The 17,100-nt window shown below is 37.8% G+C and overlaps 2 protein-coding genes across 2 annotated transcripts in view; both read right to left on the bottom strand.

The window, feature by feature from the left end:
- LOC136388291 (zinc finger protein 699-like) overlaps window positions 1–17,100 on the bottom strand; it is a 343,451-nt gene that overhangs the window by 307,391 nt on the left and 18,960 nt on the right.
- On the bottom strand, window positions 7,483–8,430 carry LOC136389230 (olfactory receptor 7E178-like). The gene has a single exon (XM_066361034.1). The coding sequence runs from the start codon at window positions 8,410–8,412 to the stop codon at window positions 7,483–7,485; it is 930 nt and encodes a 309-aa protein (XP_066217131.1). The 5' UTR covers window positions 8,413–8,430.

Raw genomic sequence — 17,100 nt, 5'->3', positions numbered from 1 at the left:
AATTAATTTATATTGAAATATTAGAAAACAATTAAATTATATATTTTCTTTATCTAACCTCTTCTTTATTCTAAGAGTGTTTCTAGTTGTTTTTCTTGAGTAGATATTATTTATTATTGTGGTCTTTTTTCTTGTTTTGTGTTTCTGTCCTGAACATAGGCTACCTTTTCTGAAAACATAATAGTGGTAGAACGAAATTGTATCTTTGTTCACCATGATGAAAATGATTCCAAGGTCCCAGCATTAAACCTCATACTAATTGGTGGTTAGTGTACACATTTTGTTCTTTCTATTCCTGTTCTGTTAAGATTTCTAATCTGCAATGGGTTATAATTTTAAAAATGCCGTTTTAACATCTCTGAAATTTTTTTGTGTATTTCTTTCCCTTTGGCCTCTTTTTTTAAATTTATTTTTTATTGATTGGTTTGTGACATTATGGCCCCTGAAAACCACTGGCTGCTTCCTGTAGTTTCCAGGGGACCCACTGAACCAAAAAGGATGAATTGATGTTTCTACATTTATTTCTCCTCTGGAACCAAAGTCTGTTTGAAAGAACCACTCTTTAGCTAAAGTGTAGTTGATGGAGCCCTGATTCAGGAATAAGGAGATCATTTTTAAGTCCTGAATCTTTTACCCCCTGTATGTGGAGTGTGTGTGTGAATCTGCATCTCTCTGTGCTTGAGCTCCTCCATGGAAAGGGAGTCTAACATGCATCTCTAGAACGTGTGCTGCACCGAAGGGGAGTTTGGAACTCAAGAAATATTGAGTCCTCACTAGGTAGCTCGGTTGGTTCAAACTTTGCCCTAAAGCACCAGGGTTGTGGCGTGATTCTCGGTCATGTCACATACAGGAATCAACCAATAAATGACTAAATCAGTGAAACAAAAAAAACATTGATGTTTCTCTCTCTCCCTCTCAAATTAAAAAACTAAAACAAAATTAAGAAATATTTGGTCATTTTTAACAAAGCATTTCTCATTATTAGAATAGTGTGTTTAGTAATACCAAATAACTCCAAATTTTTAGTGCCATTTTCATGGCAGAAAGGTCGAAGCATTCCTTATCTCAAGGCACTAGAGTGTGGAATGACACGAGACCTTAGAATGTGTCTCTGCTCATTCAATAAGATGTACTGCCCCTTGTTTCTGCCTCTTTTTTAAAATATTCATAAAAACCCTGTGCAATGGATTTTCAATATCAGAATACAGTACATACAATTAAACCGGAAATAATAGGTCTCATATAAAAAGTTTATAACATAGAAATAAGAAAGCACTATTTCATCTTTTCCCTTGTTCTGTGGGACATTCCTGAAAAAATGAAAGCACAGGTATGAATTGTCAAATGTTTGAAATCCATATTGCCCACTTTGTTTCTACAAACAATGAAAGAGTCTACTCAATATCTAACTGAGATTTTTTGTTTTCAATGTGTCCTCTATACCAATAAGGTATTGGCTTGAGGTAGAGGGTCAGAAATAAATGAAATTCAGTCATTTTATATCCTAAGCATGTACTTATTAAACTAAGATGAAATATCAAGCCAGGGATATTTGAAACCATAATTCAAGTCATCAGATGCTTAAGTCAAAGACATGAGAATTAGCCTTATCATGATTAGTAATAAAACATCTAAAACTTATTTTGCCCTTTTTTATGTATCCATCATATATGTGTTACATCAAGGACATCCATTGTTGGTTTAACTCCTACTTAGTGAAGCTGTGTTAACTGAGAATCAACTCAGGCGACAATCCCAAGGTTTAAAGATACTAAGAATTTACTCTATAGCACTTGACTACTAAGTGGAACAGACAGGATTCAAAATTAAGTTGTCAGTCTCTGAGGTCTTATGGAAATGCTTCATGGTGCCCAGATTTTCTGAAAGCTTTAAGCAGAGATACAAAGCTCTTAATTATGGTGACATCTAAGGTACATAGTTTAACTCTTTGCAGTGTCCTGAGTAGAATGGACCACAGACTCTGATTTTGTCTTTACTTGAAACTGAGTAGGTTGATTATAAGAATGGAGGAAGAAATGGACAGTTGAAGTAAATCCAAGAGTGAGGACAAGACAGAGATCTGCCCTAAATTATTGTGTGTCAATATTATGATCTCAGTTTTCCTTTCTGTAATTGATGCAGCAAATGCTACCTACTTCTCTCCACTGTGGTCTACCATAAAACTCCATAGAGAAGAGCATATTGAACAGAGGTTCCTGTCATGATTGACAAGAAAAAGAAATGACTGTTTGGATTGACATAGGAGAAGACTGACGAGATGCCCTGTGTCTAGAGTCAAATTGCCCAAATTCAAAACTGGCTTCAACTCTTTCTAAATCATGACTTGGTACAAGATATAGAAAATGCTATACTCCTTTTCTTTTATGTAAAATAAAATAATGTGTACACTAATATACTGCTCACAAAAATTAGGAGATATTTCAAAATGAATATGAAGTAATAAAATATTACATAATTTTTGTGCAAAGTATAATTTGGGAGAGATTATGCAGATAAAACCCAATAGAATACATAAAACACAAACCCCTGAGCCTGGCATTTAAGAATTCTCTGTTAAAGTACATCACTTTTATGATCATCTTGGAGTCATTAAGAAAAAATTTAGACAGACCCATGTTCTTTGATGGTGAGAAAGATGCCAAACAGAGCCAGAATCAATGAGCATGGAAGCAAAACTCTGAAAGAGTGATTACACCTCCACCAGAACCAAGGATCTGAAATTTTGTATGTTGGTGCATACTCATCTATCTATCCCTAATGTCATGTTTGTTTAGTTGAGGAGGAAAGAATGCTCTGAACAGTTCTTTCTCCCATCACCATCTCCCACAGCACTTACTGGGCTGGACTGCATCTCTGCTGGACCATGACTGAGGAAGACAGATGGACAGGCTGCTCCTCTCCTGCTTTGTGGGTGATGAGAGCTTGGGGTCCTTCCTTAGGTCTGGCAGGAAGACAGACTCAAATTGGGACCTTCTGGTGCATATGCCCACAGAGAAAGAAACACAGATTTGGAGCCACTGTACTAGGACTAGCTAACCTAAGGGCTGGATCCACCAGCCAATTATTTACAATGGTATGAGCTTAGGAGCTCAATGCACAAATCTCCTTATTAGCCAACTGGTCCATGTTGTCCTGTCTTTGGGAATTTGCTAATGCTAATTGATGGAAAAAGAAAAAAGTGAATGTCCTTGGAGAGGCTTGGTCCTTCCTCTCCTGGGATGCAATATCACCTGTACTCATTGCTTCTTACTTCCAAATTACAGAATCATAAATCCACTGTATTAATAATAAAATATGTGCAGAATTAGGTCTTCTATACCAATAATGTGGTACTATTTTCATAGTATCAGTTATTATATATCTCTAAGGATAACTTCTCATTTTGACTTACTTAGATGTTGCTTGAGTTTGCATTTTGTATTTTAAAGATTTACAGGGTATTGTGCTTTGTTGTTGTTTTCTAATTTGAATGGGTTCTATTTTCCAAGCTTTTTATTTCAATTAATAGTGGCATATTAAAATACTGTTGATTTCTACATATTTATATGGTAATTGATACTTAACTACTTCCAGGAGCTCCTCATAAGATTGTATAAGGTGTCTCCCAGGGCTTCAGTCATCTCAAGACTTGAGTGAAAGAGGCCCAGTTACAATTCACTCACAAGGCTCTTGGGGGCCATTGGCCAGAGAATTTCTTCAGTTCCTTGACACAGGGGCGTCTGGATGGGGAAGCTCATAAAAATGACAATTAAAGTATGTCAACCTGGAGAGCAAATAAGGAGCAGCAGGAAAAAGCCAGATTTTTTTCACTCTATTTTTAGAAGAAAATTCCCATCATTTCTTCTACATGTTTATTGTTGGAAGCAAGTCACTATGCTCAGCTGAAACTCAATGGAAGGAAATTCACACAGACATGTAATAGAATCAGTCGGATCTGAAAGACCAGTGTAACAGGCTTTATTGAGAGAAAACCTGCCGGGCTGTCTCATAAGGGAGAGCAGCCCAGTTTATGGTGGATATGGTAATTTTAAAGGCATTTAGTGGAGGAAGGAGGATATGGGTGGCCTATCATTGGTAGGAGTAGTTAGGCAGTTATGCAGAAGTTTTCGCTTAGTACATATTATTACCTTATATAGAAGTAGATGTCAAAAGGTGATTGAGTAGAACAAACGGTTGGACTATACAAAATGGCTGAGAGAGATAAATTGAAACTTAAACAAAATTTATGTTTGTAGCCTGAAGAACTGAAACCTATTAACATGGAAATCAAGAGTTGGGGATTATTGGGAGCATCTCATATACTGCCCCCCACAGGGACTCAGGCTTTGTGCCCGGGGTTATCAGGACACAGATCATGTCATGTACATTCATTCCATCATAGTCCCAAATTCATCACGGAACAAAACTCAACATAAATTTATTAAACACAACCTGGCAAATGGGTAGAACTTCATCTCCATTGAAAACTTCTGTTGACCTCACTCTACCTCTCTGCCCACAGGGTCTGAAGGAGACACCTTGGTTTCTGTTATGCCAGGAGAGCTTCTCCCACAACAACAAGCCAATCTGCAGCCATTCTGTAGCTAAATTTTAACACATGTCCCCAGCACTTCTGATTTATGTTAACTAGAATGAAATCAACCCACCCCAGAATCTATGTTCAACATATTTCCATCTGTTCTCAGCTCTTGAAAACTGTAATAAAATGTGATTTGAGTTTATCTGGTTGTTGCTTTTTTTCTTTTGTGGATAAAGTGAGATATATATGAATAGTGGTGTGTTGTAACTTTCTAAATCTTACCCATGCAGGCTTCCTGAGTCAGAGGAATATGGAGGTTGGTTTGTCACTAACTGATATGAAGAAAACTTTAGATGCAATTGTATAGAACTCAAAAGGAGACCAAAGGCTGAGTTTTTATGACAGAAGACAGGGAAGCATAGTAACAAAGTGAAGTCTTAACCAGACCATTACTAGAGAAAGAACTGCCCTATGCTGACAACATCATCCTTTGTAATTCTAGAATAATGTAAAAGGAGATAATTCTAGAATAATGTAAAAGGACAATAATGTAATGACTTAGTGATTTCATATCATCAATGCATCATTAGAGAATGCAGCAACTATAAATACGATCTCATCACTGATTGTCCAGTTGTACACCCATAACCAAGACCCATCAATTACAACCACTTTTCTTCCTGCACATATTTTGCAACCTTCCAATGACATACACCTTACAAAATATTTTTAAACCCCATATCACAATACCAGTCAGAACTCAGTCAAAAAAGAAGAACCAGTCATCTTGACAAAAAGAATTTAATATAGAGAAATGCTACTCTCACTTGAAAAAAAAATTAATTTGTACATAGCCCTGTGTAATTTTATTAACCGATGTCACTCCAATAAATTTAATAAAATTCAAAATTTTTTACTGTAAGTCAGTGTTCTCCAGAGAAGCAGAACCATTAGACATGTATATATTTAAATAGAGAGATATTGGTCCACATGATTGTTGAGGCTTGTTAAGTGCTAATTTTGCAGATAAGCCAGCAGGCTGGAGATGTGAAGAAGAGTTGCAACTTAAACTTAAGAGCAGTTTGCAATTTGAATTCTTGGTACCTATAGGTGTTTAGCCATTGTTCTAGTAAGGACTTGAATTGATTAAATGAGACCCACCCACATAATACAGAGTAATCAGCTTTACTCAACATCTGCTGATTTAAATGTTAATCTCAATCAAAATAGCACTTACACAGAAACACCCAGAATAATGTTAGGCCAAATATCTGGGCACCATGACCAGCCAGGTTGATACAAGATAATCATCACAATTTTCTTGGCTAATTCCCAGTGCCTCGATCCATTACTTAGGTTTTCAGAAACGAAGACTCTGCCTCTTCATTGTTCCAGAGGAGAATATATACAAAGTATCTCATTTCAGTTCATGGAAATGAAGGAAGCAAACCCTAATTTAGAAATTTTTAAACAGGGTCACTGTATTTCCTCATGTATAATATGTACCTTTTTTCAAAAAATTTTGGGTCTAATAACTGGATGCATCTTATATAGTAGCTGTAGATATTTTTACTTGCATTTCCCACTTATTTGAGCTTATTTTTGTGCTCATTGTTGAAAACAGTGATTCGTCATCAGACACAGATGAGGACAAGCTAATGGATGGGAGTTTTGACAGTGATGAGGAGTTGTATAAATTTTTTGATGAATAAAACTTGAGTTCAATAACTTTGTGTAATACTTTTTTTTTTTCAAATTTCGAGCCCCAAAATTGAAGTGTGTCTTATACGCGGGAGCATCTTATACATGGGGAAATACGGTATGTCTTCTCACTGGCTGCTATGGCTTTATTCTCTGTAAAGGGTGTTCCCTTCTCCACTATAAAGCTGCTGACCAGTGCAGTTAGACAATTTAGCTGAGTGACCAAAGGTCAAGTAGATGAAACTAGTTGTTAGGCCGCTTTCAGAGAGCACCAGGTCAGTGCCACAGACACTGAAACGTCTCTAAAGGAAGGGTCCTTCCTGTGTCCTATATCGTGCACACAGATCAGAGCCCAAAGTCAGATTTGTCAAGACAGGAGACAGAGAAGAATGGTGTCAAAGTGAAGTCCTAAAAGTACTGTTGCTAGTGAAGGAAAGAACTACTCTTCGCTGAGGTAAGATATTCAAAGCTGAGTTTGGAGCAAAGTGACCTTATATTATCAACCAGCACAGATGATGGATTGTATGGTAAGGAAGAACATAAGTAAGGAATTATCAGGAATATTGGGGAAAATCACACTGCCTATTGCAAGGGAAAATTTTTTATAAGCTCCCTTATGCGAGCTCACATGGCTGTAAGAACTCTGACACCTGTTGATGTACAATAATGGATCCAGCCTTGGTTCTCAGCCTTGGTTTGTATGACAGTCGACTAAGATCACTTTTAAGTCTCCATGCTAAGGCTTCCCCTCAGTCTAATTACATCATAATCTCTGCCAAGACACAGTCATCAATATTTTTAAAGCTCCCCAGGTGACTCCTGTATGAAGTCAAAGCTGAGAACCAGTTACATGCATCCTTACACATAACATGGATAAGCAGATCTGAAAAAAAAAAAGAAAGTTCTGTAAACAATAGTCATGAGTTTTAGAAAGGGTTAAAGATTGTACTTATTGAGAATAAAATAAAATACAATAAAATAAGATTGGTGCATTTATTTAGGAAGCCAAGAATTTAAAAACGCCCTATAGCTATATTATCCAATCACACAGTTTATAATCATTTGATCCCATTAAATATATACCGAATGAAGCAATATTCAGATATGAGACACTATGAGGGTTGAAATGCACAGAACTACAAAAATTATGGAACCAAATGGCAGAATTATGAGATCTGGTTATTTGGTTTTATTGTCTTTTCCAACCTACATATCAAAAAATGATGGCACAGGTATTGAGATTAGACTGATCTTCTGAAAAGCCCCTGCATGGCCCTCTTCATGTCCCTGTTTCTCAAACTATAGATGAAGGGGTTCAGCATGGGGGTGACCACAGTGTACATCACTGAGGTCATCGCAACCTTCCTGGGAGAAAGTTTGACAGTGGAACTGAGGTACACACCAAGTCCTGTTCCATAAAACAAACAAACAACCGACAGGTGAGAGCTACAGGTGGAGAAGGCTTTATACTTCCCACCTGATGAGGGGACTCTCAGGATGGAGCCAACAATTTTATAGTAAGAGAAAAAGATCCCTGAGAGTGGAAAACCACCCAAGATGGCACCAATGAAATAGATCAATATATTATTGTTGGGGATTGTAAAACAGGCAAGATTGAGTAGCTGAGAAGGGTCACAGAAGAAATGTGGTATTTCCACATCCATGAAGAAGGTAAGATGTGACACCATTAAGTAGTGCAGCTGGGAGTCCAGAAGGCTGATGAAAAATGGCACCAAAACCAGCAGGCCACAGTGGTGTGGGTTCATGATGATTGGATAGCGCAGAGGGTAACAGATGGCCACATATCTGTCATAGGCCATCACTGTCAAGAGTAGATTATCTGTGCCTCCAAAAAAAATAAAAAATGACATCTGAGTCAGGCAGCCTTTATAGGAGATGACTCTGCTGTGTGTCTGGATGTCCACTATCATCTTTGGAATGGTGGTAGAAATGAAACAGATGTCAGTCAGGGACAGGTTGGAGAGGAAGAAGTACATGGGCGTGTGCAAGTGGGAGTCTGAGCTGACAGCCAGGATGATGAGCAGGTTCCCCAACACAGTGACCAGGTACATGGACAGGAAGAGCCCACTGAGCAAAGGCTGCAGTTCCAGATCATCTGACAGACCCATGAGGAAGAACTCTGAGACATGTGTTAGATTATTTAGCTCCATGGGGCTGAGACACCTGCTAAAAAAGGGGCAACTTGTAATACATGAAACTGAACAGGAAATTCAGTTGAATCTATATTTTGGATTCAATCACCAAAGAAAAGCATTCACATTTACGGAACACATACTCCAATACCTTCAGCAGTATATCTCAGTGGCAGCAAACTTATTACCTCAGAGGACTTTGTCGTCATTGACTCCTTGCCTATTTACCTGTTCTATATATACCTACTTAGGCACATGAGTTAATAGAGTTAATAAAATCATAAACACAGTAAATATTAGTTTCCTCCTTTGAAGGAAATATATGGAATGGGAAACATCTTTCTACCTTAAAAGAAATCACTTCAATTAAAAGACACTAGGAAGCAAATATATTTTAATTTACCTAAATACAATGCAAAAATTATTTAAATTAGAATATTTATACACATTCATAACATAACTTATATTCTAAATTAAAATTAAATATAATGAATTAGAATATTTATATGACAGTTATCATCCTAGATTTTATTCTTATTGAGTTTCCCCAATATCCATCCCAAATGGAAACAAACGTTCACTCAGATATGTGAGTTTTCTTTTAAAAGTGTTTGCAGATATTAGATATTTTAGGCTTTTTATGCAGGGTTATTTGTATCAACACTCTACAAACTCAGGGAGTCTTTGCGTTTGAAAATGCTCTTCACTTTGCTTTTCTCTGTTACATAGTGACTTGGTTAAAGTGTTTAAACATGCTCTTTATCCAAAGATTTGTGAAGCATTGTTTCTAATCAAATTAACCACTTTATTTATTTTTATTTTATTTTTTGTATTTTTCTGAAGTTGGAAACAGGGAGGCAGTCAGACAGACTCCCGTATGCACCTGACCAGGATCCACCCGGCATGCCCACCAAGGGGCAATGCTCTGCCCATCTGGGGCGCTGCTCTGTTGCATCCAGAGGCATTCTAGCACCTGAGGCAGAGGCCATAGAGCCATCCTCAGCGCCTGGGCCAACTTTGCTCCAATGGAGCCTTGGCTGCGGGAGGGGAAGAGAGAGACAGAAAGGAAGGAGAGGGGGAGGGGTGGAGAAGCAGATGGGCACTTCTCCTGTGTGCCCTGGCCAAGACTCTAGAATCATACCTGGGACTCCTGCATGCCAGGCCGACACTCTACCACTGAGCCAACCAGCCAGGGCCTTAACCGCCTTATTTAGAGTTGAGGTTTTACAACCAAGAGGTGTCCCAAAGGGATGTCTAAAGCTCAGTTTCCTGAAGTCTAGTTAAGAATGTTTCATGTCAAACTGTAACAGAAATTACAGCTCTTCGTATGTACACCAGGTGCCTGAGGACAACGTGAGATGTCCTTTCTCCTGGACCTAGCAGATAGCAATGAGATTTAATTTGAGAAAAATGCAAAAGAGAAAAACACAGAAAATAATATAACAAAGATCTGGATAGTTTATCCATCTATAAAAAGGGAATAAAAATGGAACCTACTTTATAGAATTGTTGCAGACTCACTCTACATGTGAGTCTGATGGTGATTCTAATGCGCAGCCAGAGCTCAGAGTCACTGCCTTAGAACATCCCCAGGCATTAATAAATGCTTCATTAATAATATCTATTATTATCATTAATATCCACTTACCATTTAAAAATGTGACCATTCAGCAATATTTTTGCAGAACTTATATTTTATACAGATTTGCAATATTAGCAATGAAATTTCAGTTTTGTTGCTATTTCTTCATGATCCTGTTCCCCTGTATACCTGTCCTACAGAGTCAACCAGTGTCAGGAAATTTGGTGGGGATATTTTCCTGTCAATGTTTCCATGACGTTAGGATTCATTTTGAACTTAAAAACAGTCTATCTGAAAATTTAGCTATAATATTACACATGCTATCCCTGAAATGTTCTGTGAAATACATGCATCTACTTTAAATATTTAAGATAATGAATATTATCATCAGAGGGATAAACTTTATTTTATTGTTTAATTCATTATAATGACAATGCTATGTAATTTTTTTACCTCTCCATACCACACAGTTAAGAATACTTACAGATATGTGTAAAGTATAGTTGTTTACATTGTAAAAATCAATGCACACTGAATTTTTCTATTTGTTTTTCCTAAATTTTTTTTCAATAAAAAAAGTCAGATACACTCAATTACCTGCTCTTACTGCTGAGATATAGAACCAAGATGTTCCTGAAGTCTGTCTAGTAATAGTCATGTCATAACAGTTCCTGAAATTCTCAACTTGCAGAGGATATAATGCTTGCATGTGTCTGATTTCCAAAGTGAGACAAAAAAACACACAATTATTTGTGAAAAACCTTATAAATCACTATAGTTATTCCAGAAAGGCTCCTATGAATCACTGGTTTGTTCCCTTATTCACAGATGACCTTACTGAGTCCCAGTAGGAGAAATCAATGATTCTGCCTTTGTTTCCTCATGGTCTACTAAGAAGACTTGAAAAAACCATTCAGCTCTATTAGAAGGGTCAGAGTCCTTGGACAGAAGTCAAAGGATGGCAATTTGATTCCATATCTTTCACACGCTAGGTTTAGATTGTGTATAATTGTCTCAATCTCTTTCTCATGACATATTTTACCTAGAAATGGGGAGAATAAATCCCCAGGTGTATGGCAGTTAATATTCAGTTCTCATATTTTCATCAGAATTAAATTATTATTACAATAGCATATTTGATTAATTTAATCTCCAGAATTTAATTTAATGACTTCTATTCAGTTAAATGACAGAGAAGTCAAAGCCTTCCCCACCCCAGGAAACTTGAGCCTGGAATGACTTGATATCCTAAATGTGAAATCCAATAGGTGTCTCAGTCCATGAAGTCAGATTGACTCCCCTATTCTCCATCTTTAAAATTTTTCATTATTTAAAATTAACACAATTAGTTTAATTGAATGACATATATTTAGAAAAGGAAAATAATAGGTTCATAAGAAATTCATGTTGTAGATACACAAAATCCCTACTGTATCTCATCTCTAGTCCTGTGGAATGTGCTGAAAGGGATGAAAGGAAGCACCCCATTGGTAGAAGCCTTGTTGCCTATCCTGTATTTGGTTAAACTAAGGGTCTATTAAATATTTCACAGAGATTTTGTTGTTGTTCTTTTCATTGCTTACTCTGTGCCAAAAACATTATAGACCCTGAGGACAAAACTAAATTGTCAGTCTCTGCTGCCCATATGCTACATTTCTTCACTGTTTCCTGACACTTCAGAAAGTTTAATACAGAAGTTCCGAGGTCTTTGCCAAAAGTATAGCTAAAATACATATTAATCTGATTTATGTTTTCTAAGAAAGAAACTTAACACCATTAAAATGTCTTTTAGAGAGGTATAAGGCCAAAGGTCTAGGAATAAAAGAAAAAGAAGACACTTTAAGGAAAATCTAAGAGCATAGCAACACCAAGAGCTGCCCTAAATTATAATCTGCTAATTTTACTGTGATCCTCACCATGAGCTCAGCTAGCCTTCCTACAGTCAGTGCAGCAGGGGGCTGACATCACTCTCTGCTGAGGTCTACTGGGAACCCCCACAGGGAAAAGAACAGTAAACAGGGTCTCTGCCTGGACAGACCTGGCAAGTGAAATGACAGGTTGGGTTGACAGGAAAGAAGACTGGCTGTGTGTCCTTCTGCCTGCAGTCTGGATGCCTGGATTCCAACCCAAATCCACTCCCTTTACTGCATGACCTTGTACAAGTTATATTTGAATGCTGTGCTATGCATTTCTCTTCCTTGGGGAGTGATTATGCAGATGCAATAACATAAGCTATAGAACACTTAGCATAGAGCCTGGCACTTAGGAGGTCCTCAGTGACCATTCATGACATCTGGCTCACTGTCTTCATCCTCATCTTCCTCCTCATCAAACACCTCATATTTATGGAGGACTTAAGGGATTTTGGAGAGACCTGTTTTCTGCCATTATGGTCTAGAATTATCATGAGAGAAAATCAGAGCTCTGAATGAAAGTTCTTGAAATCCCACCAGAACCAAGATTATAAAATTCGTAGTGCTTGTAGTAGTAATCGCCCTGTCACCTGTCTACCCTGAATGTCCTGCTTCTCTTGACAAAAAGAAAACAATGTTCCCAGTCCCACCTTACTCCACTGTCTCCCATGGCACTCACTGGACTGGGCTGCGATTCTGCTGCTGCATGATCAAGGAGGGCCAGTCTGCTGCCCCTCTTCTGCCTGATGAGCATTGATGGCTGAGACTCGGTCTCTGGGACTAGCAAAAAGACAAACTCAGGTCAGGCTACCTAATGGAGATGACTGTTCTGAGATGGTGAGGCACAGGCGTAAAGCCAGCTAGACAGAAACTGTCACCTGAAAGGCTGGAGACAGACTGATTATTTATGGTAGTTGGTCCTTGAGCACTCAATGCACAGAGCTCACAATTAGCCAAATTAGTCCATAAACTCTATTCCCTGAAGACTTCACAATCTTAGAGAGCCATGGGAGGTAAAAGTCAGAATCCTCGGTCCAGATCAATTATCTCTGAGCCCCACCCCTTCCCAGGGGAAGGTCACTTGGCCCCCATGTGACCTTTAACCAAAAGCAAGGTTCATTCTATAAAGATTAAATTTGTTATTTCCACTTAAAATTCACTTACAATTTGAATTTTCTGGAATAATAATGATGAAATACTATGAGGAATTTGGCATCTTTATTGCTAAAATTTCTCATGGTAGAACGTAAAACTATTTTCCTGTTTGAACATGTTTATGTCTGCAAGGAGACCTTCATGCTTCTCTTAATATAAGTTCTCATTTCTTATGGAGTGCATTTCTTGCTAATTGTTTGTTACTAGTTTAAGTGACATCATTAGTTTCATTTACTCCTAATTGATTTATATTGGCATATTAGAAAATAATTACATTGTATATTCCTATTATCTAGCACTCTTCTTTAGGTGTTTTTAGTTGTTTTTCTTCAGTAGAAATTCATTTTTGTGGTATTTTTCTTTCTTTCTTTTGTCTGTGTGTCTGTCCTAATGCATAGGGTACATCTTCAAGAGGCATAATAGTGATAAACTCAATTTCTATGTTTGCTCCCTATGATAAAAATGACTCCAAGGTCTCAGCATTAAACCTCATACTAGTTCTAGTTAGTATACACATTTTGTTTTTCATATTCCAGTTCTGCTAAAATTTTAATCTAGAATGAGCTATAATTTACCAAATGCCATTTTAATGTAACTAAAAATATTGTATTTTTTTTTCTGTTGGCCTCTTACTGTGATAGTTAGAATGTGTACTTATTAATGCTTTACTCTTTGGGATCTAAAAGCCAACAGGGTTTTTGCAGTTTAGATTTTTGGGGGACAGCAGTGTGGGAAACTGGCTGTAAACTGACAGTCTGCCCAACCCTCCGCCTCACTTGCCTGATTAAGTTGCAAAAGACTAAGCCCTTCCCCACACCTCCTTCCCCATACTCATCCTTTCCCATATCCCCCGGAAAGACTGGAGGCAAGTTTCTTCTTTGTGTGAAGTTAAGATGTTATGTTTGATGGGGGTTTTCTGCACTTGGTAAAAATTCTTGGGTTGCCTTGGAAATGTGATCAGAAATCTCGTTGATTTGCTAATGGCCCACTTTGTCCTATACATAAAGCAAGATACAGTTTTTGAGCACGCTCTGTTTTTGCTATCAGCTTTGCAGAGCCCTCCCAAACCCATCCTTTTATTCTTTAAGTGTATTTTCTTAATTTCACATCATTCCCACTCAGGACCTGGAATTACTGGCCGTGCTGGTTCGCGACCCTTTACTATGAGCCAAACGCTGTCCTAAGCACTTTACATATATTTAGTTTTCTCCTCACAGTAACCCATAAAGGAAACAATTTTATCAATATCATCAGGAAAGGTTCAGCAAATCTTCCTGTAAAGAGCCTGGTAGTAAATATTTCAGGTTCAGTGGGCCATGTGGTCTTTGTTATAACTGTTACACAGCTCTGTCATGATAGCACAAAAGCGGCCATTAACAATACATATGTGAATGAGCACAGCCATGTTCCATAAAATTTTATTTGTGAAAACAGGTGGCAGGCTAGATTTGGCCCAAAGATCTATAATAAACTTATATGTTAGGTGAAGTGCTCAACATCACAACTTGCCCCATATTATAAAGATAGCAATATCAAAATAATTTGAGTTCTGAAATATTATATTAAATAGAAATATATGGAAGTTATAAAAATGGGTATCAAATGTGATATAAATCTAATAGATATATGACTAATAGATTTTATCACATTATGTTTAATCTTCATAATGACCTTGGATGTAGGCTTGCCAGTAAAATACAGGACACCGATTTAAAATAGAATTTCAGTAGTACACTTGAAACCTGTATAGTTTGGCAAACCATATCATCCCACTGAATTAAAAAATAAATTTAAAAAGAAAAAAACAGAAATAAATAAATAGAATTTGAGGTGAACAAAGAACTGATTGCTACAAGTAAATTATAAACGCATTGTCTGAAATTTCAATTTGGGCCTGGTTTTTGTCCTGATAAATCTGGAAGCCCTATTTGGAAGGTAAGTGTAAAGAATCCTGAATTGCTGTTTGGAATCTGAGGCTCAGAGAAGAGATAATAGCGCAGCCATGTTTTATTTTTTTATTATTAATTTACTATGTTTACATAGATTCTAGTGTCTCCCTGAATACATCCTCCCCTCCTCCCTGTTCCCCAGTACATCCCTACCGTTCCCCTCCCCATAATGCCCTTCCCCCTTCCCTCCTGGATTTACTTATCTGCTCTCATCCCATCCTATCAGCCTATCATCCCCTTTCCTTCTGTCTGCTTTCCTTCTGGATACTTTGATCCCGCCTCTGTCTCTATTCCATTCCTCAGTACATGTTGTTCATTGGATTCCTCAAATGAGTGAGGTCATATGGTATTTTTCTTCCTCTGCCTGGCTTATTTCACTTAACATAAGAGTTTCCAGGTCATCCATGTTGTCGCAAAAAGTATTATTTCCCTCTTTTTTACGGCCCCATAGTATTCCATTGTGTGTATATGTACCACAGCTTTTTTTTTTTTTTTTTTTGTATTTTTCTAAAGCTGGAAACAGGGAGAGACAGTCAGACAGACTCCCGCATGCGCCCAACTGGGATCCACCCGGCACGCCCACCAGGGGGCGATGCTCTACCCCTCCAGGGTGTCGCTCTGTCACGACCAGAGCCACTCTAGCACCTAGGGCAGAGGCCAAGGAGCCATCCCCAGCTCCCGGGCCATATTTGCTCCAATGGAGCCTCGGCTGAGGGAGGGGAAGAGAGAGACAGAGAGGAAGGAGAGGGGGAGGGGTGGAGAAGCAGATGGGCACTTCTCCTGTGTGCCCTGGCCGGGAATCGAACCCGGGACTTCCGCACGCCAGGCCAATGCTCTACCACTGAGCCAACCGGCCAGGGCCTGTACCACAGCTTTTTAATCCACTCGTCCCCTGATGGACACTTGGGCTGTTTTCAGATCTTGGGTATTGTAAACAATGCTGGCATATACATGGAGGTGCATTTCTCCTTTTGACTCATTGATGTGGTGTTCTTGGGATATATTCCCAAAAGTGGGATGGCTGGGTCAAAAGGCAGTTTGATTCTTAATTTTTTGAAGAATCTCCATACTGTTTTCCATAGTGGCTGCACCAGTCTGCATTCCCACTAGCAGTGCAGGAGGGTTCCCTTTTCTTCACATCCTCGCCAGCACTTATTCTGTGTTGTTTTGTTGATGAGCACCATTCTGACTGGTGTGAGGTGATATTTCATTGTGGTTTTAATTTGCATTTCTCTAATGATTAGTAATGTTGAACATTTTTTCATATGCCTATTGACCATCTGTATATCCTCTTTGGAGAAGTGTATATTCATTTTTTTGTCCATTTTTTGATTGGACTGTTTAACTACCTGGTGTTGACTTTTACAAGTTCTTTATAAATTTTGGTTATTAACCTCTTATCATATGTATTGTCGAATATGTTCTCCCATTGTGTGGTTTGCCTTTTTATTTTGTTCATATTGTCTTTAGCTGTGCAAAAGCTTTTTAGTTTGATGTAGTCCCATTTGTTTATCCAGTCTTTTCTTTCCCTTGTATGTGAAGATACATCAGCAAATATGTTGCTGCGACTGATATTGGAGAGCTTATTGCCTATGTTTTCTTTTAGGATGTTTATGGTTTCATGACTTATATTTAAGTCTTTTATACATTTTGAGTTTATTTTTGTGAATGGTGTGAGTTGGTGGTCTAGTTTCATTTCTTTGCAGGTAGCTATCCAATTTTCCCAACACCATTTGTTAAAGAGACTGTCTTTACTCCATTGTATGCTATTGCCATCCTTGTCAAATATCAATTGTTCATAAAGGTGTGGGTTTCTGAGTTCTCTGTTCTGTTTCATTGATATAGCTATATGCCTGTTCTTATACCAGTACCAAGCTGTTTTGAGTACAGTGGCCTTGTAGTATAACTTGACATCTGGAAGTGTAATACCACCCACTTTATTCTTCTTTTTCAAGATTGCTGAGGCTATTCATGTTTTTTGGTTCCATATGAATTTTTGGAATATTTGTTCTTTATCTTTGAAGTATATTCTTGGGATTTTCATAGGATTACATTGAATTTATAAATTGCTTTGGGTAATATGGACATTTTAATGATGTTTACTCTT

The sequence above is a fragment of the Saccopteryx leptura genome, chromosome 1, assembly GCF_036850995.1.
Source record: "Saccopteryx leptura isolate mSacLep1 chromosome 1, mSacLep1_pri_phased_curated, whole genome shotgun sequence".
NCBI lineage: Eukaryota > Metazoa > Chordata > Mammalia > Chiroptera > Emballonuridae > Saccopteryx > Saccopteryx leptura.
Note: the sequence above shows the minus strand (reverse complement) of the source record. Positions and strands in the feature narration are given on the sequence as shown.

Excerpts from the sequence above, each read along its gene's own strand:
- LOC136389230 (XM_066361034.1), bottom strand. The coding sequence starts at position 8,412 with ATGGAGCTAAATAATCTAACACATGTCTCAGAGTTCTTCCTCATGGGT.